Genomic DNA, 23,018 nt, shown 5'->3' with positions numbered 1-23,018 from the left:
TTTTTCGAAAAAACTCAATCAAGGACTGAAATGACAAATATCATTGGTAATTGAAGATATTGTAATGATAAATACCAACTTCACTATTTCAGTTAGAAGGTTCAAAGCTACTATGAAGTTCGAAAACTGCAAATTAATATAGTCCCTGAAAAACCTAAAATTCTAAAACCGAACAGCTAGGTAAATTGTACAAGGGCATATATGCGCGCATGAAGGGATGGGCCAGTGAATTGCCAGGTGTCAACCATCTGATCTAATACTCCATGGTTTAGATTGTCCTCGCTTCTAGGGTTAGGTCTGAGAATAGGGCAGAGGGAGATGAGATCTTGGTCGTCCCAAGCCAGGGCACCTCGCCATTAGGGCATCCTAACCAACGGCTTATAGATATTACCTTGACTTGAACAAAGGCATCCTTTTGGCTTCTAACTACTGGATCTTTTTCAATAGAATGGACCACAGCTTTCAAAGGGACCAGCTTTCAAAGGGACCACAAGCAACTGAGTGGATTCCCAAATATTCCAAAGCCAAAGCTACTTTTTCTCTCTAGCATTACTAACATGACCAAAGGAAGTTGTAGAAGGAAGTCATTTTTATGACCCAAAGAAGGGCATGAAAAAGATACCAAAGCAGAACTATATTCTTACAAGAAGGATTTATGAAGATGACTTCATGTTAGGTTGGATGCTAAATGTGAGGCATCTAGGAGCATCTAATAAACACACCCTGCCTAGCTCTCCTGCATAATTCCATGGAAATCAATGAAGGAGGGTTGATAAAGGAAGAGATTTGTGGAAGCCACTAATCAACAATTAGATTTTATTGGAAAAACATCTATGAAAAGTAAGCAGAGACATAATTTTCATGGAAGTTCTTTCCAGGTTTTATGACCAGTCTAATTACCAAAACCAGTTTTATGAAACATATAAAATATCTACATCTAAGCACATATATAAGGCTAAGAATTGAACTGGTCATGATGTGACCGGCCACATGCCTCACGTATGTGCATGGGCCCATGCTAATGTGCATTATTGTGCATGCAAACATAGTAGCTACTAGATTTTTATGGAAAATAGTTAAACAAATATTCTTCACAAGACTCATTTATTTTTGGTTCTATAGAAACTCATTCTTGATAATACTGGACGGACGACTGATTGGATGATGATATGGATTTCTCCAATTACCATTCCAGCAGCACCCCACAAATATCATGAGTAGGAATTCAAAGAACTAGGTCATTGTATGGATGCATCCAATTTGCTTTTCTTCTCCACTTCATTGAGTTTTCTAGAGCTGCCATGTCCGCAATTTGCTCTTTCATAAACAAGCATCATCTGAACCTCATGTATAAGGCCACAATGCAATGGCAATAAATGATGCCATTAGCTAACCTTTTATAAGACCTCTTATATATGTTTCTCATATAATCTCGAGCCTTCAAGAAAGCAAGCAGCTTGAAATAAGTTTACCTTGACCTTGCTCCTTCACAAAGTTACCCATTCTGATTTCAAAGAATTGCATGGTGCTTGCAAGTACGTACTTCTTGCCAAGCTCGTCAGAGAGTCAAATTTAATTATTTTGGAGGTAGGAATGATTGCATGTAGCTTGGAAACTCAAATTGATAGATTAGCAAAAGAAAGGAAGCTGGTTATGATCACTTTTCAGACCACTAAAAAATATGAAACTGCATCCGACGATTTTTCACTATACACAAATGATGTTTTCTTCCAGTTCATCTTAAGATAAGCACCTGCTCCTTAATAATATACTTTCAATTTTTCTGCCATGCCTGCGCAGAATTAGGGACTTTGTTCTTGCTGCTGCTGAATATTTGTGCAACAAATTAAGGATGCATACTAACAAAACTTGGAGGACCATAAGAGTTTGGCTTAAACTGGTCTTTAGAGGAAATATGAAAAAGCTGTACAGATCAAGTTGAGACAATTTATTCTGAAGTCCCACTAAACTGAAATTTACCGATCAGCAGCCTGGATAACCAATATGTACACCATATGGCAATCCCCACAAACTCAAAAGATTCGCAATAGCCTCACTATAGATTCTTATGACACATGCCTTATCCCAAAAGCCAGAGCCAGCTTTCTCTGTGGTTCCACAAGTTATATTCTTTCTGTTCTTCATCCGTGTTGTGCAAAGTGAGGGAGGTATCAGCAACATAACCCACTTGTTTAAACATTTGCAAGGTCTCTTCCAACTTTGAACAGAACTGCTGGACCTGTGGATGGCTTCTGTCCCCAGTGCCAAAGGAAGTTGCATCATTCTTTACCTCAATCCAACAGCAAGCTGTTCTCTCTATTTCAAATTGATTAACTTCATATGTATTCTCAATTTGTCAGCTGCATTACATTTGATGTAGAAACAGAAGCTGAGTGTTCTAAAGGGTCTAACTCAAATAAGGCATTGGGTAGCTTTCCTATCAAAATCTGAATTTCTGTGAGATCTGATGTTAAGACAGTGAAGTACACCGAATGACATAATTCGGCAACACGGGCATGTCTTTGATGAACTTCTCTGCTTCAACAAGCCTCCATGAATATCCAAGTAGATCAACCACACAAACACAGTGCTCTATTCCTGAGGAGATACCAAACTCTGAAGTCATAGCGTTGTAGTAACTGATACCTTTGTCTACTAGGCAAGCATGATTGGAAGCAGGGAGAATAGAAGCCAAAGGTAACATAATCTGGTTTCCACCTGGTAAAAGCATCCGTTTAGAGGTTTTTTCAACCTTCTCAAAGCAACCATGTCTTGCATGCATCTTCTTGGTATCAAAATACTCTAAGATTACCATGATTGATCCTTAAGTTCAGGAAGTAACTTCAACATATGATGCATCTCTTCCACATTTAACCATACATATCCACAGCAGCACTTATCACGTGAAGGTCTGACTCAAAACCAAATTTAGTAATCAGACCATGATGTTGCTCTCCATTCTCAAGTGATGCCAAACTTCTGCTAGCTGCGAGGCTCCTAGCGAGGCTGAACTCATCTAGAGAACTTTCTGCATGCTTCATTTCCATAAAAAGCTTTAAAGCATCCTCTCCATGACCATGGTGAACGGTTATACAAATCCTTGATTTTCTTTCAGTCATTTAATCAAACAGTTGAGTCACTTTGTATTATTATATGCAATTGGAGTAGATCCAGGTAAAGGCAAAGGAGTAGGACGAGATAACAATAGATCAGACAAAGTGAAACAAGAGAGGTAAGAGAGATGACGAAAGGGGATGAGGATGAAAGGAAGGAGGTAGAGACGATAATGCAAGTGAGGGATTTGGGAAATTGATTCGTAAGATTCGCCGTTTCGGCATCCGACTCCGTAACATTCGACTGAGTTTTTTTTAAAAAAATTATTATTAAAGCCTTGATCCAATGACTAAATATCTTATAGTCTATAATATTATAAATACTTTTGTGACTCTTGTTTTACTCTGAAACTGTTTCTCAAAAACATCAGCCTTCCAAGATATGATTTGTCACCTTATATATTGGCCATTCACGAGCAGCGCCAATAATTCATTAAGATTTTCTTCATCCTTCCATAACCATGAACTTTTATTGCCTTATAAAGAGCAAATAGCATTATCTTTAACTCTAGTTTTATGGCCTTATCAAGAGTTTAGTTGCCCTAGCAAGCAACGGGCTTTTAATTTATATCACAAAGCAGTTGTTGGCTGGTTGCTGGTGGGGCGGCTCAATTTTTAAGATGATTAAGACGGTCGTCTAGGGTCCCACCGTCCCAGTCTAAAGACTTAGCTATAAATGTATGGAGGCTCCAAAAAAATTCTTAGCTATAAATGCATTGAGACTTTTACGTAATTTCTAAATATATTTATTATTATTATTAGTGAGTTCGTCTTAGATCTCGATATGTATTAAGCCGCTTCTGATTGCCGAAGCTAAAGCTAGAGGTTGTATTTTTGGTTTATGAAGGACCGGGCCGTTAATGATCATGATAACAAACTGAAAGCACGTAGAAAGACGATCCTATGTCTTTGAAATATAAGAAAATTCACTCGAAAGATCATGTGCGATTCACCATGTAAGGAGGTGAGTCTGCTCATATTGCAATGTCACCAGAAAGACTTGTTAAGGGCCGTCTGACTTCATAGTTGTTGCTGGAGGTCACGAGGCGACGCTAAAAGGTGGCGCTGCCTCGCCCAGTTGGAAAATCCCCGGCCACCCTTTCTCCCACGCTTTCTCCGACTCCCTTCCCAACAAAACCACCACCATCTCGTCTCGTTCTCTTTCCCTCCATACATAACATAAGCATTTGCAGAGATTCCCAGTATCCCCCTCGCTGTTTGGTCTCCCTCTCACGTCCCGCCCAGCCTACTGCAAAAAGCCATCTCTCCATTTCCCAAAGCTCCCTCGTTTCTCTTCTGCTATCCTACGGATAGCTCCTCTCAGCCATAAGAACCTATTACCTATATCCTGGCCGCTGATAAGAGGCCTGACCCCTTCCTCTCCGTAACTCGGCTGCTGACTACCATGCACACAAACATGCCCTTTTCCGCATTAACTTTCTCTTTTTGTATTTGGCTGGTTTCTTTGTTTGCTTGCCTACGAATTCCCACCGAATCTCCTGGTGATTGGAATGGATTTCGTGCCATCATTCATGTCCCTGGGGGAAGCCAAGCATGCTGCGGGGCGCTGGCACTCATCCACCCTGAACTGCTGCTCCCTTTAACTATTTGGTGTGTACGGGTTGGTGCATGCGATTCCAAGAATAACCCTCCGTACGTGGTTTGCTCTGCTAGATTTAGTCCGATTAGATGAAAGAACGTATTTCATGGGCGCAAACCGGATTTAGGATGAAGCACAGGTTAGAATTGATGTATCCCTTATCCTTTGTAGCCTATCTAGATTAGGTGCCCCATGTGGAATTAATTATATTAGATTTAAGAGAAGGAAGGAACATTTAAAGACATTTAAAGCATGCAGGAGTTGCACGTTAGAAAAGTCTGCAAATAAAAGGAAAGAACATTTAAAGCACATTTGAAATCAAACTTTTAAGATCCAGATGAGCAAATTCGAGCCTCACAAACATATGTAGAGATTGCTTTTAATGCTGACAATTTAAATCTGGCACATGCAATACATGTATTTTCCATAAAGATAAATTTTCGAGCAGCCTCACACATCATTGGGGAGTTTCATTTTAATAATAAAAATATATAATAGATCATTTACAATAAAATTTTTTACGGATAATTATGTCGTAGAATAAACTTTAAGCCACATCATGTATTTTGTGTCAAGGTTATCCGACGATACGCGTGGATTGCACTACAATCCCATATAGTCACAAGTTAAGTAATACTTTTATGAGGGATAAAAATTAGAAAAAAGCATTAATTGATTTAAAGTAGGTCATCAACTCATTCTAACCAAGAGAAAGGAACTGAAGTGAAAAATAATTATATTATGCATCGTATTGGGTAATGAGATCACAATCATTCATTAACAACTACTTATCATGTATTATGCATCTTTGAGAATAATTTATTAGATAGTTTAATTTTGTTCTTAAAGTCGCCATTTGAACACTTATTGAGTTCGGATTCTTGTGCCATAGAGTCATGTCTGCCATATCCTCCATCTTGTAGACGAAAAGCTCTTATTTATCTCGGAAGATGTCCACGTACTTTTTAGTGTGATACACAATGCATCGAAGAGTTAAAGATGAGCCAAACATCTCCAAGATGGGAGATTTATACATCGCCAGGTGTACAATCATGATTACCATGTATATTAATGAAATCAATAGGTACGTTAAACTACATGATAATCATGAATATAATCTACCAAATGAATCACTACAAATACTACATAAATAATTACTTTTATATGCAATATATAGAAGAAAAGAGATCAAGGCCCGATCAAGTCTAATTACACAATGAAAGAGTTTATATCATCTCCAAGGGGATAAAAAGCCTACTCAGGGCTTATTCGGGTGCCTAGAATTTTATAACCTTAGGATAAAATTCATGATGGGATGTGGGTGTTGATCCTACAGGATTATACACAAAATCCTACTGGGAGAAAAAAATCCGTATAACCAATTCTACTCTATGTTTGGATAATAAATTAGGATTTCCTCACCCTCCCTCCTTCCTCTTGCCCTTTCTCTCTCTACCCCTTATTTTACCCTTTTCAATGTTTCCGACAATCAGGTACATGACTCAATTAGACATAGTTTTAAGTACCAAAATTATTGCATAGGTTACATGGAGAAAGATATAACCTAGAAATAAAATTTAATTTGCCTATCATTGGAAGCTCTTTAAAATTATTTAATTTAATAAAAAGGGTCTTGAATTTTAAAATATTCTTCTAATAAAAAAGATCTTTGAATTTCAAGGGCACCACATGAATCGGACGATCCAGACTGTTCCTTAGCACACCATTTGTGTCAAGATCGTGAACTTTATAGTCGCCCTTTCTCTATCCATGCTCCTGGATAGCTGCGGTTGTTATATTAGTGCAGCAGATTGAGGGACGTCTATTCAATGGTCCTCTATCTCCTCCATCTATCTCTTTTTTCCCACCTCTCTCTCTCTCTCTCTCTCTCTCTGAGGGTTTCGAGGCTCGAAGTCCTCTCTTCACCTTTTGGTTCTGGGAACGAGCTATGGGATCCGAATCGCCATCGATCTTCAGGAGAAATCTCCGCCTTTCTTCCTTCTCTAATCAGTCTTGAGCTCTAGAGTGAGGGATTTGGAGCTCGATCCTAATCTATATAGACGTGGATTTGCACAACCATAAGAATTTCATTGTTCTTCAAGCTTTGGCGCTAGAAATTTAGAGCTTTTCTATTGTGTTCTATTGTGTTTCCTTCCGATGGTGGTATTCCAATGGCAGGAAAGCTAGGGGTTGCAAGAAAAAAAAATCTTTCCAGATTTTATTTTATTTTTTTCTATAGGATTCTGGATCCACTTTCCATGGTTCTATTATCTCATGGTTCAGCCAGCCAGAGCCCAAAGGGCATCCAAGAATAGAATTAGAATTTTCATCCATTGGACCATTAATATGAGCTCCAATCCAAAAGTAACCCATAGTCATTGGCCATTCCCCAAAACCCAAAACCCAATTCCGTAATCTCCCATCCCAATTGCTGCCCACCTACAACATTCAATGCCCAGATCCGGGCCAAACAAGCGACGCGGCACCCGCGCCCCTCGGCCGCTCCCGGCCATGTTTTCAGAGCTGTCCGCCACCAGAAACCACCCGCATGTCAAACTCCAACCCACCCCTTCCCCCCTCTCACGCTCTTTGACCCCACTACACGACAAATACATATCACACTCCCAGCCCCCACCACCCTTCATGCATGCATAAAAGAGGCCAGCCCCTGCCCCCACAAAACAAAACCCTACTTCACATCAAGCAGCTCCTCCCCTTAGCTCTCTATAGCCTCCTCCAACCATGGAGGAATGCAAGGGATCGGCATCGGCCTCGCCGCCGTCGTCGTCCGCCTCTCGGTGGAGTCCGACCAAGGAGCAGATTGCGATACTGGAGGGTTTCTACCGGCAGGGGATGCGGACGCCGAGCGCCGAGCAGATACAGCAGATAACTAGCCTGCTGAGGGAGTACGGGAGTATCGAGGGGAAGAATGTGTTCTACTGGTTTCAAAACCACAAGGCTCGCCAGCGGCAGAAGCAGAAGCAGGAGAGCTTTGCCTCCTATAGCCCACTCCTCCACCTGCAGGCACCCCCGGCACCCGTCCTCTCACCACCTCCTCCACCAACTTGCACCAATGGTGAGCCTCTTGGGCTCTCTGTTCTTCGTTTATTCTTTTATTTTAAGTTGGCTAATTATTTTTTGAAGGGTCTAAGGTGATCCGTCCTTTCTTTTTTATTTGCTTGAGATAAGATTTTTTTCAGTTCTTGTTTTTACTCCCTCGCCTAAAAACCGTATTTATCGCGCAGGTTGTCATTGTGGTTCCATTTATATATTGGTTATATTTCCAATCTGTAATTAATGCATCATTTTTGCTTAAGCTGGAAATATAATTAATGATCCTTTACTTGTTTGCGTGCATAAGAGATTGTGCACTTCTCTTTCCTTGTGTAATTTCTTAAATTTACTTTTACCTTTCTGTTTGCTTCTTTGTTATAATATCTCCTTTCTCGTTTTGGGTCTGATGCTTCTCTCGCTTTACTACCATTCTCATGCTTTTGCTCATGTTTTAACTAGCCTTCAGTAACTGCATAATAATAATAATAATAAGAATTATAAAAACTAGCCATCTCTTCTTCCCTTAGCAGTTACTTTTTTATTTGCTCCAGATTGAACAACTATCCTATTCTAAGCTGTCCTTCAGGCTTCTCCCTCAATTACTTCCCCTTCATTTTTTTGTGTGAATTTTCAGATAACAGCAGATCTCCTACTTTTATCTCTAGTAGCTCTTATGTTAATTTTCCAGGCAACTTATAATTGTTTTTTTTTTCGTACACCGGAATAAAAATTTTGTACTGCTAATCACCTTTTGTATTGCTGTGTTACAGTTGGAATCATCTTAAAGTTTCAAGTAAAACTACATTATTTCTCTCTCTCTCTCTCTCTCTCTCTCTGTCATAGCTTTCCTATTTGTTAAACAAGCTCTCTTTTCCCCCCCTCATCATATCATCTATCGGATGGTTTTCTGGCCCATCTTTCACGCAGTTGTCCGCGGCCCATATTACTTTCCGGTACCACAGGTTGGTGGAGTTGGCTGGCACCAACCACAGTTCCCTAGCATTTTCTTACCCGGAGCTGGGAACATGAAACCAAGACCAGAGTTTCAAGTGAACCAAGAGAGAATCCCACAGGCATGCAGCAACTCACATCATCGAGCTTACCATTATGATCATCTTGCCACTGGAACGGACCACAGCGATGTTGGTCATGCCGACATGAACGGCCCCCATGAGACGCTGCAGCTGTTCCCATTGCACCCCACGGGAACATTGGAGGAGAGATCCGGAAGCACTCTAACCTCTGCCTCAGCAGAGGCCGAGAGCGTGGACGATGGAGAAGAAGAGGTCGGTGGTGATGAGAGCCAACCACCCTTCGATTTCTTCAGTGCTCCTAAGAAGCCATACTAAGAAAACCAGTACTGTTCTGGGTGTTTCAAAAAAAAAAAAGGACTGGACGTTTGCTGCTTGGATCTCATCTCCTTTGCCTTTTATGTTTTGCTACCGTTTTGTGTCTTTTAGGCCATGGTGAATAAATGAATGTATAGAGAGATTGGAGGGAACAAGGAATGGTTGGTTTTGTTGGCTTTGTTCCTCTAGTTTGAGGAAATGTCGTCAAATGTTCAGGACTGGTGATGTTGCCCGGCTTTGTTTATCTTCTTTTATTTTCTATGTCTGTGAACGCCGGAAGGGGCCGGACAGTGTGGGTCATGCGCCTGAGGTCGCATTTTTGGACTGAAACGTGAAATCGCTTGAAAACGAAGCGGGTTCGTGTGAGTTATTTATGATTTGGAAGTCCTACGATTGCTATTCGCCAATATAGTTGTAGCTTTGTATGGTTTCTTTACCGTCTGCAACCAGTAGTCCCGTTTTTTAATCCAAAACAAGACAGTAGTCCCGTTTCAGCGCCTGTCATTGGTGTAATACCAACAGCTTTGCAAATGGCTTAAAACATCTTTGTGCTCCAAGAAAGAAATTCCAAGTTGTGAAATTTTAAAAAAAAAATTAAAAAAATACATGTATGTACCAAAGGATTTTCATAAGAAATGAATTCTAATCAATATCCAATATCTAATCCTAACACTGTATAACAGCAGATTAATTTCTCAAGTTTTGAATTCCCATGATAACCCTAATTGGATTACTTTCTCGTCGATTTAACTATGCTAAATTTCTGTAAAGAAGGATTTTGACATTGCTGTACTCCGAGGTGTCCAAAGGAGAAGCTCTTCTTAAGTTGAAATTTCCATAATTTTACGTACAATATGCTGGAGGAATATGGCATAGAGACTGCTATGTTGCTATTGTTATAATTTTAGAATAGTATTATAAAAGAATAAAAATTATTAAAAGATCTTTCCCGAATCAATGCATATGATTAACACTATCCTAAAAATATAATTTACCTCACACACGTGCAGGTCTACGGTGATCTTATCCTTAATATCTAAATTGATAGGGGTTTATTGGTTCTAGCAAAAAAATAAAATTTATCTTAATTAAGTATACTAACTAGATCGATATTAAACAATTTCATGAACATGACATATTAATACCAAATCTACAATATTTTTTAAAATTAAATGCGTATACTTTATATATATGCAAACTTTAGCAGTAATCACATGTATTTGCGCATGCATTATAACTAATAAATATAATGGCAGGAAACTAAATATGGGTCCAACGTTGAAAGAAAATATATTAAAATTAAAATAAGGAAATAGAAACAAGAGGACATAGATTGGACTAGACATGCATTGGGAGCGTTATTGGACTTCTTAAATGCCAATACTATTTTGATCTTGAATAATGTTTTCGTATAACAACTTCCATACAAAGTGACATACAAATGATATAGATATGTTATCAATCGTGGAAATATGATGATATCTATTTAATTTTTCCTAATGCAATAAATGAATTTGAGTTTATGATATATGTGTTTAGGATATATAAACAATGAATTAGAATTTTAAGAACATATCATGGTTAAGCTTCTCAATTGTTAACACAGATAGTGCACTTATCAAGTTACCAATGAAGGTTCAACAATTATTTTATATATACCAAAGGTGGACATTGGTATTTGCTTGTTTGTATAGTATAAAAAATAGTTATTCTAATGGATTAAACGTCTTTTTTTAAGAAAAAAAGGACCATCAATATTATAGTTATCCAAGTCCATATTTTTTTTTTGGTAACATGGATAGTATCATACCATTATAGTAACCAACAAAATCAGAAAAGAGAAGAAGACGAAGGGCAAGAGGAGAAGGCTACAGGCTATCCCGCAATAGACCATCAGAATGCTGGGTGACGTAAGATGCCACCCAAGCAGCCATTCTATTCACCTCCTAGAACACATGAGTGATCCAAGTGTCCAGACAATCCCGTAGAAGACCACAAATATCATACAGTAAAGGATGGTCAACACTAGCCCTAGCGTGACTCTGGATCCATTGGATGACAGTCGTCTAATCTCCTTCAAGTTGAATCTGATCGACCTTTAGGACAAGGCAAGCATAACAGATACCCTCTCAGGCTGCTCTCATCTCCACCTCAAAAATGAAAGTGGCATGAAGTCGACATCCCCCTACCGCAATCAACACTAGCCCTGGCATGACCCTGGATCCGCTAGATGACAGTCAGCAAATCTCCTTTGAGCTGAATCCGATCAGTCCCTAGGACAAGGCGAGCATAAGAGATATCCTCCTAGGCTGCTCTCATCTCTGCCTCAAAAATAAAAGTGTCATGAAGTTGATATCCCCCTGCTGCAATCAAGCTGGACTTAAAATTTCTGATGACAAAAGTACTCTGAAAATTACGATCAAGGATTGCTCTATCAATCACCATCTACTTCAGAGATGCCTTCTGAAACATTTTTCAAATCCAAAAGTTCAATATCTTCCCACGAATTAGTGAATCAGGCAGGGTTTTTTTGTGCAGAATAAGAAACGGCGGGTCAATCTTTGAAAATTTCATTTGCCGCCTCCTCTTCCATCTTCCAATACACTGCCGCCAAAATTCATCTTAAGAAGGCTCGGGGATGGGGGCTCTCAGGTAATAAATATTGCCCGAGGCACCATCAGAGCTAAATGAAAGCCCCAGATATTCCTCACCATTTCGGTTCGATCGACGGACTCAGCCTAGTCATGCTCTGCTGCATGGATGAGTGCCATGTTTGCTACACACCTTGGGCACTACCACCTGCCCTCAAAAACTCTAGCGTTCCTGCTTAACTAGACATGATAAGCAATATAGGCGCATCTAGTACCACTAGCCGAGCTGGCAGGTCTCTTCACGAATTTCTTCAAGTAATCAAGAAAAGTTGTGGCCGAAGATGGAGAATGCAGAAAATTATAGGCTGCTCCTGTTTGGCGCCACACTAGTACAACCCTTGGGCAACCGAAGAGAACATGATCCATTGATTTCTCGACCTCCGAGCAACTATCATAACTAAGGGAGAGACTCACCATCTTCTACAAAGCACCCCCCAAGTCAGCAGCCTCGTCCATGCTACCTTAGGAACAAGGCTACCCTTGGGTGGATTCGGAGCTTCCATAGCTAGCTTCCATCAGTCGGTCGCAACGCTGTGACTCTATACAACACTCTAAAATCAATGCCCCTCACCTTACACTGACAGGTCAAGCCCTAGATACTTCTATTGTGCCCCCATCTTGCTGAAGGCCAACGGTGGAGATGAAGAAGGGGGTGGATGTACCATTCACAATGAAGGAAGGTGCTTGAACACATCCATAACCCAACAGATCTAGGCCTCACCAAATCCGAAACTCTCCATTTAAGGAGTAGGTAAGAAAACACCAGCTCATCCGATCATAAGCCTTCTCCATATTCAGCTTAACGACATTAGGCTCTGTCTGCATAAGGCTCTCGATAAGTCATGCATGAACTCCTAGACGATGAGGATATTGTCCTCAGGAACTCAAACTCGAAACTTTTACTTTCAAAGCAAATATGTGTGACTATTAGTGCATGCCCCAATTCATTGCATAGATTAAAAATCGTCATCATGTGCAACATGCGTACAAATTTTATTTGCTTTCTTAAAGGAAAAAAGAATCCATTTTGCTTAAGCATATTGCAAATATAACTGTATAGATAAAGTTTATTATGATACATAAATAGCTAGTAATATGATTATGTTATATATATGTGTACATATTGGTTTTATTAATATAAATCCTCCTTATATAAGTTGTATTTCAATATAGAAAGGTCTATGTTATTATTCAAAGAACAATATCATAATGAAGAAGTAACATATATTAGTTTACACCATATTTATAATATTATCTAAATTATCAAAAAAATCTTAAACTATTTTATCCTCTTGGTTGAACAATTCCGGAATGAATTAGTTCAAAGTTATTCATTTTTTCTTGAATTATAGACTAATTTTATGATTTATTCATAAGTTATTATAACTAATTTTAAAAATATATATTGCAAGTTAATGATATAGACCATATATTGTTGCTAAGAACGATGGTTTTATTATCATTCATTTTTTTTGCCTCTCATAACTTTTTGATTAATAAGTTTCTAAATATTCAAAAAATGCCGTCTGTTCAATTTTTTTCGTTATCCAAACTTCTTTAAAGTTGTCAGATTTTTCCAAAATTTTGAACCATTACCTCAAGCCAAATTGTTTCCAAACGTTGAAATTGTGACTATTGTTTAGGTGCTCAAATAAAAGGTAATAGATATCAGGGTAGTCGACATAAAATATTTCTCTAATGACTTAAAACTATGTCGTATAAGACTTATAAAAAAAGTTAAAATTAGAACTTTCCTCCAACATACCTCATATAATACTTGGCATAATAAATTAACAAGGGTCAAACAGTAATTTCATTTAAAGTACACGGCGTGCGAACTTTCTCTACTAGTAGACCTGAAAAAAAGTTGTAACATGTTCAGGCATCCCTGGATAATTCTCTTAAAGCAATTTTCACGTAAAGACGGCAGATCACGCGCAGTGTTTACCTGCGAAACATGCTTTAGAAGAATTATTTCTAGGTCCCTACATATTATGATAATTAATGTTAGGTGTCTACTAAGTTTATAGAGAGGCCGTATTGGATTAAAATTCCCAATTCGCCCGCTACCGACAGCCCCTTACCGCGTGAGGAAGGAGGAAGGTCGATCGATCGAACCTAGCCTTTTCGAAGAGAAATTTAAAAAAAAGAAAAGAAAAGGAAACAGCGGAGAAGAACGACGAGAGAAACGAAGAGAAGCTCACGCCCTTTCCTCTTATAATTCTCTCCATCAGATCGATCTAGCAACAAAAGGAGAGAGTGGAAAGAGAACAAATCGGAATTTCCAACTATGAGTTTTCTCTTCGGCAAGAAGAAAACCCCCGCAGGTACTCTTTCCCTTAACCCGTCCATGATCCTTTTGGTTTTCTTTTTGTTGATTTTGTAAATCTATTTGAACGCAGGCAAGTAAATATCATGTTATTTCCCTGTTTTTGTCACCAATTCGATAATGTTTTCGGCTTGCGATTCGATTAGGGCTGTTAACCATATTTTCTTAAAATTAAATTTATTTATTCTCTAATTTTGAGGTTTTTTCCATTTTTTAAGTACAAATGGATCTTTTGTGTATAATTTTATCTTTAGCTATGAAAAAAATTATGATTTCGTCTCTAATACCCTCCCAAAAGTGGAGGACATTTTGAGGATTTAATGGTTGCTATGTTTAATTACAGAGCTGCTGAGGGAGAACAAGCGAATGTTGGATAGATCGATAAGAGAAATCGAAAGGGAGAGGCAAGGACTGCAAACCCAGGAGAAAAAGCTTATCACGGAGATCAAGAAAGCGGCCAAGCAAGGGCAGATGGTATGCCCCTTTTGCGACTTCTCCGATGCTCCTATCGAACAGTTCAGATCTTTGAGTTTTGCTTCGGTCTAGCTTGGTCTTCAAATTATTATGTGTTACTTACTGCTCCAATACTTCCATGTTACCATTAAAATTCGTTCTGCATCCTTTTAAAGGTCATATCTCTTGTTGATGTTTTCTCGGTTGCCTTGGGATAGCTGGGGCAATAAGTGATAGTGTGATACTTTCTGGAAAAGGTAGATCATGGATGATTAAGCTGAATTGTGAATCATTTAGTTTACAAGTTGGAAAGAGAAAGGAACAAAGAAGTTTGAGGCTAGGACAAGCAGGTTGATTTGTCAGATAGGCGTGAGCTATATCCCATGATCCCACATTTTAGATCTGTTATATCTGGAATGATGAATAAGCAGGAATATACATGTAAAGGTCTGCCTCTTGTGTTTCCTTCTTATGACCTTTTAGGTTATGCTTCATGTTTACCTCAAGCAGTATTTTTTTTCCTTGAGCTCTCTAGTGATTTTCCATGCTGTTCTATATTTTCAATTAAATTTCATATTCTATGATGATGAATGAGTCGTGTTCTTGGCTTGTTTGATCCAGGTTTTGGCAGTCTTGGTTTATTTATGGCTTGACTTATGACCCAGACCCAGGAATTTATAGCTTTGGGTGGGCTCTGTTATTATAGATGATGAACCCATTGATCTACCTTGGTCAGGATTATTAGATGTAGACTGATTAGATCCAAATCCAACCTACTACATTCATATTTGGGTTGGGATTGGGATTGGGATTAAGCTGGGGGAAGTTATGTTGGTCGTTGGAGGGGGAAGAGAAGTGATGGTGATTATTAACATTGTAGGTTATGGACAATATGCAATGTAATTGCTGGTGGTAAAAGTTTGAGGGTAGCAAACATGAGAACCAATGATCAAGGCCACATATTGTATTGAAGCGAGATATTATCTTTATCTTTTTGAAGTCAGTACAACAGGTTAATCGTCACATAATATTTATCTTTTATCAGAACTTATTTATAAAAGCTAGATTCTATATCATGCATGCAGTCATACACATTGTAACATCTTAAGTACATTTTGATGCTGATAAACATAACTAAGACAAAAACTTTGTACTTATAATAACCATATCCATGACCAAAACCTTCAAGCTTTGCCCCAACTATCTTTGTGAATCCTTGTTTGCCTCCGATTTCTTTTAATGTTTACATTTTGACGCAACCAGAAGCTTTTGCAACTCTTTTCCTTGGATTTTAAATAAACTTAGGTCTTCCTCTCCTCTCTTTCGACTACTACAAGAAGTTCGAGCACCCGTCCCTATGAAGCCTCCTATTATCTATGCCAAACATGATCATGCCATCTCAATCAGTTTTCATTATTTTGTCTTCAATAAACCAAACATTCTATGACATACTGAAAACCCCAGTCCATTAACCAACACCTATCCAATTCTCTTAAGGGAAACAAATATTTCAGAAAATAGTAATATTTGAATTGAACAAATATTTTGTTTCTTGTACCTATCACTCCCTAGTATAGTATGCCATCCTATATATATAAATTCTGAACTGTGCTGAGCAATAATTCTTCTAGTAAGCTTAGAAACTGTTGTGGATAACTGTAAGTATTTAACTATTTATGTGGACACCAGGAATTTGAACATTCACTGCTTTTTTTTTTGGAAGTTAAAAATTAAAGGCAGCTCTGCTTTTATCAATGGATTAAAATTGATGCCTGTGCGGTGATTTCACCATCCTGCCATATCTAAAGATGGCTGTAAAATTATATTGCTTGCGTTTTCTGGCATTGTTATGTAACTACTAAGTTGGATGCTTTGTTACTATATTTTTAATGTCAACTTAGATTTTCAGAAGGCTGTATGAGTTCCTTGTGCAGCTGATGATTTAAAGTATTTGGACTTGCCATTACTGATGCAGGACAAGTCACTCTGACTTTCTTTCGTCATCAGATAAGTGGGTACACATAAACGCATTCAACATCGAACATGTCCCTTTCTTTTATCATAATATCAGCGAAACTGAGATATTTGACCCTGCTAAACCAACATATATTTCAAGTTTTCATTCTGAGGGCACCAAGGAGTATGCTTTACTTATTTTCAGAATGTATCTTGAATTCTGTGCTAATTGTTACTTTAAAGTATTTGTTACTCTCAATCATCTAGTTACTTGTATTTGGAACATCTGAAATCTTTTAGCTGTGATCTTTTTTTGGCTTCCCTGTTTACCTTTTTATTTGGTCCTTTGCTGTATTCTTTTGTTTGAGAATTAATCTATGAGCATTATTTTTATGTCTAACTTACAGTAAGCTTCACCGTTTCCTGAGCCGTATCTCTTTCTTGTTGTATAAATATTTTGTTATAGGGAGCTGTAAAAGTTATGGCCAAAGATCTTATTCGAACAAGACATCAGATCACAAAGTTTTATGCTCTGAAATCACAGCTCCAAGGTGTATCTCTTAGAATTCAGGTAAATCAAGTCTCTTCACTTGCTTTTGATGTGAAAATGGTGATGAAGAAGGCCAGAAATTACATTTTGTTCATTAAATTTTGTCTGATACGATTAGTTTGATTCTTTGATATAATAATAGTCAGTCGACCGTTCCTTTATGAAAGTGCCTATTATAACTACTTTTGATGCTGAGAAGGTGAAAATGTTGTGCACAAGCTCTGTTTTAAAACATACTTCATGCTTGTTAAAGATTCAATTCTTGTCATGCTTGGAATTAAAATGATCTGGAAACTGCAGACATCTCTCAGAGGGCCTCTCTAACAATTAAATAATTGAATATGCTATGATTATACTGGGGTGCTGAATACTAGAAGACTATCAAACTGTAGGATGCCTGTGCCTCCAATTAGAAGGTTTTGTGGACTTAAATAAAATTGAATTGAAGCAACAAATATCATGCGCTGAACGGATCAAGCAACCATTTAGGCTCTATATTGATGACTATAGAATCTTTGCAGTAAATGTGTGATGTATGGCAGGCATCAAATTTTTATATTGTATAAAATTTTTTGAGCAATCCACTTCATAGTAATACAATGGTGTTTAAGAGAATCATTTGTGCAATATCTTGCAATCCAATTTAGTTGTTGTTCTTCATGACAGCTAGAGCTGATCATGGGCCGGGCTTGGGCACAAAGAAGATCAAATTTTAAACAGGCCCGGCCCGAAACCCGATTAAAAAAGAATAAAATTTAGGCCCGAGGCATGGCCCGTGATCAGCTATATTTACAGCTAACAAAATGAAAGAAAATAAGTAGATCTAATTATATTATTTCTGGTAGTAATTCAATTATTAAATGTTTTCCAATGGTTGCAAAATAATTCAAAGCCAGATGAGCTGGCTTCGTTCCCATCAATTTACAAATTCAGCCATAAAAATGTGTAGATGTCGGAAAACAAAAGATTGGAGGAAAAAAAGAAATTAAGAATGGAAAAAAAGAAGGAAACAGATAAAAAGGAAAGAGAATGAAAAGAAAAAGGGAATAAAAAGAAATTAAGAGGTAGCGGGCAAGTTGAGATAAAGGCATGAAAGGAAAAGAAGAGAAAGATGAGTAGGCAGCTAGAAATGAGAAGAGAGAGATACAGATAGATAAATAGAGAGAGAGAGAGAGATGAGTGGAAGGAAGTTGGCTAGGTTTATAGATTCCATCGCTTTCTAATGGAAACAAGTGCTCATTGGACATGGGTAGGGCAAGGGGTATTTTTTTGGTTCTGTTGTTTGTGTGTGGGTTGGGATGTTGACTTGTAAATAATTAACAATTATTGTGTTAAAAAAAATGTAATATCCTTGATCACATAGGTGATCAATATAAGTGGTGTACAAGTTGCATTGATCGATGATAAGGCTGAAAACGGATTGGATATTGTTGTATCTATATTTTTCAACGAATACGGATATGGATGCGGATATTAAACAGATATCAAAATTAATATTCATATTTGTTCTAAATGGATACAGATATGAATCGGATATTAAGCGTATCCATATTTGTTATAAACGGATATAAATACAAATCGGATATTAAATATATTCATATTTTTTTATCTGTATACAGATATAAATCGAATATCTTTTCGGATATTAATCAAATTTGAGCAAAATTCAATGATGAAAACTAGTAATGAAGACATGATCGTAAAAGAAAGATTCAATAAAAAAAATAATTTTGACAAGTATTTATCGATAATAAAAACTAACAATGTCATAAAGGATATACCGCTCGAGGTTGCTCATCACCGAAGTAGACGAGCTCTATGCCGCCTCCAAGGCGTCTCACGGTTGTCACTGGTTTGCAATTGCTGGGTGAAAATTCAAAAGTGGACGGGATCTTCGAGACCCTAATAGCTTGAAGACGACGAAGAGGAAAAAGGGATGAAATGGATGAATAAGAGGTTTGAGCTTTTCAGGCGTGTGAGGTGATTCGAAAGATTTTATTCAAATCGAGTATTCTATATTCGGGTTATTGTCTTAAGTAACGGTCATTCGATATCTAAATTTGTTTTAGTTTAGGTTTGGTTAACCACTTAATTGGTTCTCTAATTTAACTTAATTTAAACTTTTTCTTTTCACCTATCTTTGTTATACGGATATCCGGATCCCGAAAATCAAATATATCCGCATCTGTATCCGTATCTGGGAGATTTTTGATCTGACTATCTGGATTTGAATCCGATCGGACCAATAAAATAGTATCCAATCCGACCCGAATCGTATACGGAAACGGATACAGTCGAATATAATCTGATATGCTTTCAGCCCTAATTGATGAAGTTTTACAATTTCCACTCCTTCAAAGTTGCTTGAGAGGATGATAGAACTGATATGAAAGTTGCAGAAGACTTAATAAGCAAGTCTGACTCTGAACGTGCAAGCAACCATACTTTTGCCAATTCCATGGAGAATTAAATATTCCGCATGCAGTGTGAGGTTCTCTAATCCAATATAAGTTGGTTGAATCAGCAGATGCATGCTGTTTGTGATTTTTTTTTTTTACTAGAGTTGGAACAGATTTAAAATTCGGAAGCTGTTAATCTCACCATTCGGTTTTCGACTGATGACAGCTATAACTATTTGTGCTTCTTGCAGACATTGAAATCAACCCAAGCCATGGGTGAGGCTATGAAAGGTGTTACTAAGGCAATGGGACAGATGAACAGGCAGATGAACATACCAGCAATGCAGAAGATAATGCAAGAATTTGAACGGCAAAATGAGAGGATGGAAATGGTCAGCGAGGTGATGGGAGATGCCATTGATGATGCCTTGGAAGGTGACGAGGAAGAAGAAGAAACAGAAGAACTTGTGAACCAGGTCCTTGATGAAATTGGAATTGACATTAATGCCGAGGTATATTTTTATTTATCTGTTTACCTTTCCCTTCCTTGAAACCAGAGAATTTTCTTAAGCTTGCTTCATAGATGATGTACTGAGATCCATTGGTTTTTGTAATTTGTGCACAGCTTGTCAAAGCACCAACATCTGCTGTGGCTCAACCAGTGGCAACTAACAAGGTTGCTCAAGCTGAAACATCTGGGACCGTTGACAGCGCAATTGACAGTGAACTGCAGGCAAGATTAGACAATCTAAGAAAAATGTAGTAATCTTAATAGCGTGTGACTGATGAAGCAATGACACAATGGATCACTAGCATCTAGCATCATGTATTGTAGTCTGATTGTGAAAAATTTCCCCCATACAAAGTTGCACCAGTGTATGTTTTATCAAGACATTTAATAAATTATGTTTTATCAAGACATCCAATAGATTATCGCTTGCAAGCCTATCATCTCCATTCTTGTTCTCTCAGAGAAGCGGTTCTAAGATTCTGAGAAACGACAGGTCTCTTGTTGAGGATCTTTTAACCAGAAATATTTGATAGGGTTTTCCAAAACTAAGGTGTGCTGGTAGGCAATTAGCTTGCTGAGGTCCTACGTCATACTTTTGTGCTGCCTCGCTCGTTGAGGATCTTGTGTTTCTTCTCTCTATTTGAAATAAATTTTGGGTCGTTTCACCTTCGTTTTTCCTGAAAAAAAAAAAAAGAAGAGAAACGGCTGTAGGATGAACAATTAACATATTAGCATGTGATTTTACAACTTTTGTTTAAAACTAATGCATTTCCTTAGAATTTGTGAACATCTCTGAAAACGCATGGAATTCATGTCACCAGTTTGCAGGTGAAGATGCTCTGATACTTCGGCTCTTGTATCAGGCAGATTGATGAAATTAGTCACACAGAACCTAAAAAGGGAAAACAAAATGAAAAAAATTAAGAACAAAGCTGATGATCATGTCACAATATCACACAAGATCGCCGGCGATGCTGACCATTTCGCCATATCTGGAACCCTAGCATGGCAAAGGGGACAATTTTATTCCTTCGGTGCCTGAAAGAGCTAATGCATGCAATAGTCTTCTTATTGTTTGCTTGATCATTATGCTAATAGATTGCATGAACAATTCCTGACTAGGTAAAGAAAGGGGATGGAAATCAACAACTGTCGAGTATCTCATGACTAAGTTTGTTGGCACTTATTGGTTTTTCGATCATAAACACAAAGCGAATGATGCTTAGATATAAGGAGGGAATAAGCTCAATGGAGAAAAGGTGATCAAATATGTTACCTAAACTTTCATAAAAATATTAAGCTCAAGAGATTATCCATCAAAGCTTGGCATTCCACCACTACCCTGATGCCTGATGGTGATGCACCGGAGTTGTCTCCGCACGGCACACCAGGAAAGTTGAATGCAACCGGAGCCGGGTATCAATGCAAGGCACATGGATGTAACGTACAACGTTACAATTGGTCTAAATGGAAGCCTAGCCACACATTTCTTCTGGTGTGACCAAGGCAAATAGTAGGATAACTTAAAAAGTTGATGATAATTGAAGTTTCCTCTTTTATCATGCAATGGGCACTCCAAAGAGAGAGAGAGAGAGAGATGGAGCAAATTTCGTAAATGCCTCAGTCTCTACCTCTAATCTCATTTCTTTTGGTTGTGCCCCTAGAGAGATGGATATACAGTGCACTCCATCCCTTAATCAGTCATCACAGTGAGGTGTAGAGCGTGTTACTGTAGCCAATCACGTCCTCATCGAGAAATAGATTTTATGGGTTCGCATGAGCCTTGATTTAACCAAGATTGCAACTCAATGTTCAAAAAACTCAAACAAGAATACAACTAGCCTGGATTTTTTGAGTCCATCAGTTGCCGACAACAACATTTAGTGGTGAAAGTCCAACTGAAATTTACCCTAAAGACGCAGAACATCCGTTTAGAGCCACTCTCAAACCTACGAACTGAGATAAGAGAAGATTTTATCTCTTTGGCCACACTGATTGGCTCCTATGAAGTCCTACAACGAAAGCCTAATTGAAGGAGAGAGCGGCATCCAATGAACCTATAAATGTCACATGATAGGCAAAAGCTATTGCAAAACTGCATTCGGACCATGTTAGATCACAGTGGCGTGCTCCCAAAGTTCAGATCCGTTCAAATCAATCACAAGCATCATGATTGACCTGTGGTCAGTCCTAATGAACCTATATTGATGTAGTGTCCTCTGGTGCATATAGGTCATGGGCCGAGTTCGCTCATTTGTAACAATTCATGACCTCACCTAAAATAGCTAATCGTAAGGTATTTTTTGTATTTTTTGTTCCTGTATAAATATCTAAAATCTTTCTAGTGAATAACTGATATGTGACTAAATATACGCTTGCACGGATCCTCACATCTCCATTTAGGAACTAGTACCATCCATTCCAAAAATTTTGTTGGCTGACTTTTGTTTGAACAACGAGGAGTCTCACATGGTATGATGAGAACAAAGGCAAGCCACGTAGAAAAGGTAACTATCAAGATGCAATAGACACAGCCAATCAGCCTACCCAGGGGGGAGTGCATTTGGGATCATCATAGACATACATCATTTGGCTCCTCAAAAGAACTCTGCTATCAATTGCTATTCTACTCCATTATGACATGTTCCCCTTTGTCCCTGGAGAATGCACCGAGGTTTCGTGCAGTTGGACGCATGGGAGCACCAAGATAATATGGACAATGAGTTCCCACTCACCCCTCTTTGGAGTAATATTTTAGGGTGGTAAGTATGCACTTTTACTCCGGCCTATTGTACTTTTGCTCGGGTTTAAAATAACTACAATTATTGGTATATTTTTTTTGGTGGAAACCCTAGTCATTGAGTCGTGGCTGATTGCTAATGTGGAGTGCGCATTGAACTTTCTTGCTTGGAGATCTTCAAAGCACGATGTGTGCCACTGCCCGAACGACAAGTGTCTAATGTCATTAGTCTACTTCATTTTTTATGATCATTAACCTACAAAATATTGTCTCTACTTTTTTGGTGTAAATTAAAGTTGTCTCTATTATTTCA

The 23,018-nt window shown here is 38.2% G+C and overlaps 2 protein-coding genes across 2 annotated transcripts; both read left to right on the top strand.

Moving 5' to 3' along the window:
* The first annotated feature begins 6,945 nt into the window (after positions 1-6,945).
* On the top strand, positions 6,946-9,462 carry LOC103697847 (WUSCHEL-related homeobox 5-like). Its single transcript, XM_008779789.3, has 2 exons — positions 6,946-7,789; positions 8,695-9,462. The coding sequence occupies exons 1-2, from the start codon at positions 7,456-7,458 to the stop codon at positions 9,114-9,116; spliced, it is 756 nt and encodes a 251-aa protein (XP_008778011.1). The 5' UTR covers positions 6,946-7,455; the 3' UTR covers positions 9,117-9,462.
* A 4,328-nt stretch (positions 9,463-13,790) lies between these two features.
* LOC103696740 (vacuolar protein sorting-associated protein 2 homolog 1-like) lies at positions 13,791-20,382 on the top strand. Its single transcript, XM_008778456.4, has 5 exons — positions 13,791-14,094; positions 14,440-14,570; positions 16,972-17,076; positions 19,706-19,966; positions 20,080-20,382. Exons 1-5 carry the CDS (start codon positions 14,058-14,060, stop codon positions 20,215-20,217), a joined length of 672 nt encoding a protein of 223 aa, XP_008776678.1. The 5' UTR covers positions 13,791-14,057; the 3' UTR covers positions 20,218-20,382.
* The last annotated feature ends 2,636 nt before the right edge of the window (positions 20,383-23,018 follow it).

The sequence above is a fragment of the Phoenix dactylifera genome, chromosome 12 (genome assembly GCF_009389715.1).
Source record: "Phoenix dactylifera cultivar Barhee BC4 chromosome 12, palm_55x_up_171113_PBpolish2nd_filt_p, whole genome shotgun sequence".
Classification (NCBI taxonomy): Eukaryota; Viridiplantae; Streptophyta; class Magnoliopsida; order Arecales; family Arecaceae; genus Phoenix; species Phoenix dactylifera.
Note: the sequence above shows the minus strand (reverse complement) of the source record. Positions and strands in the feature narration are given on the sequence as shown.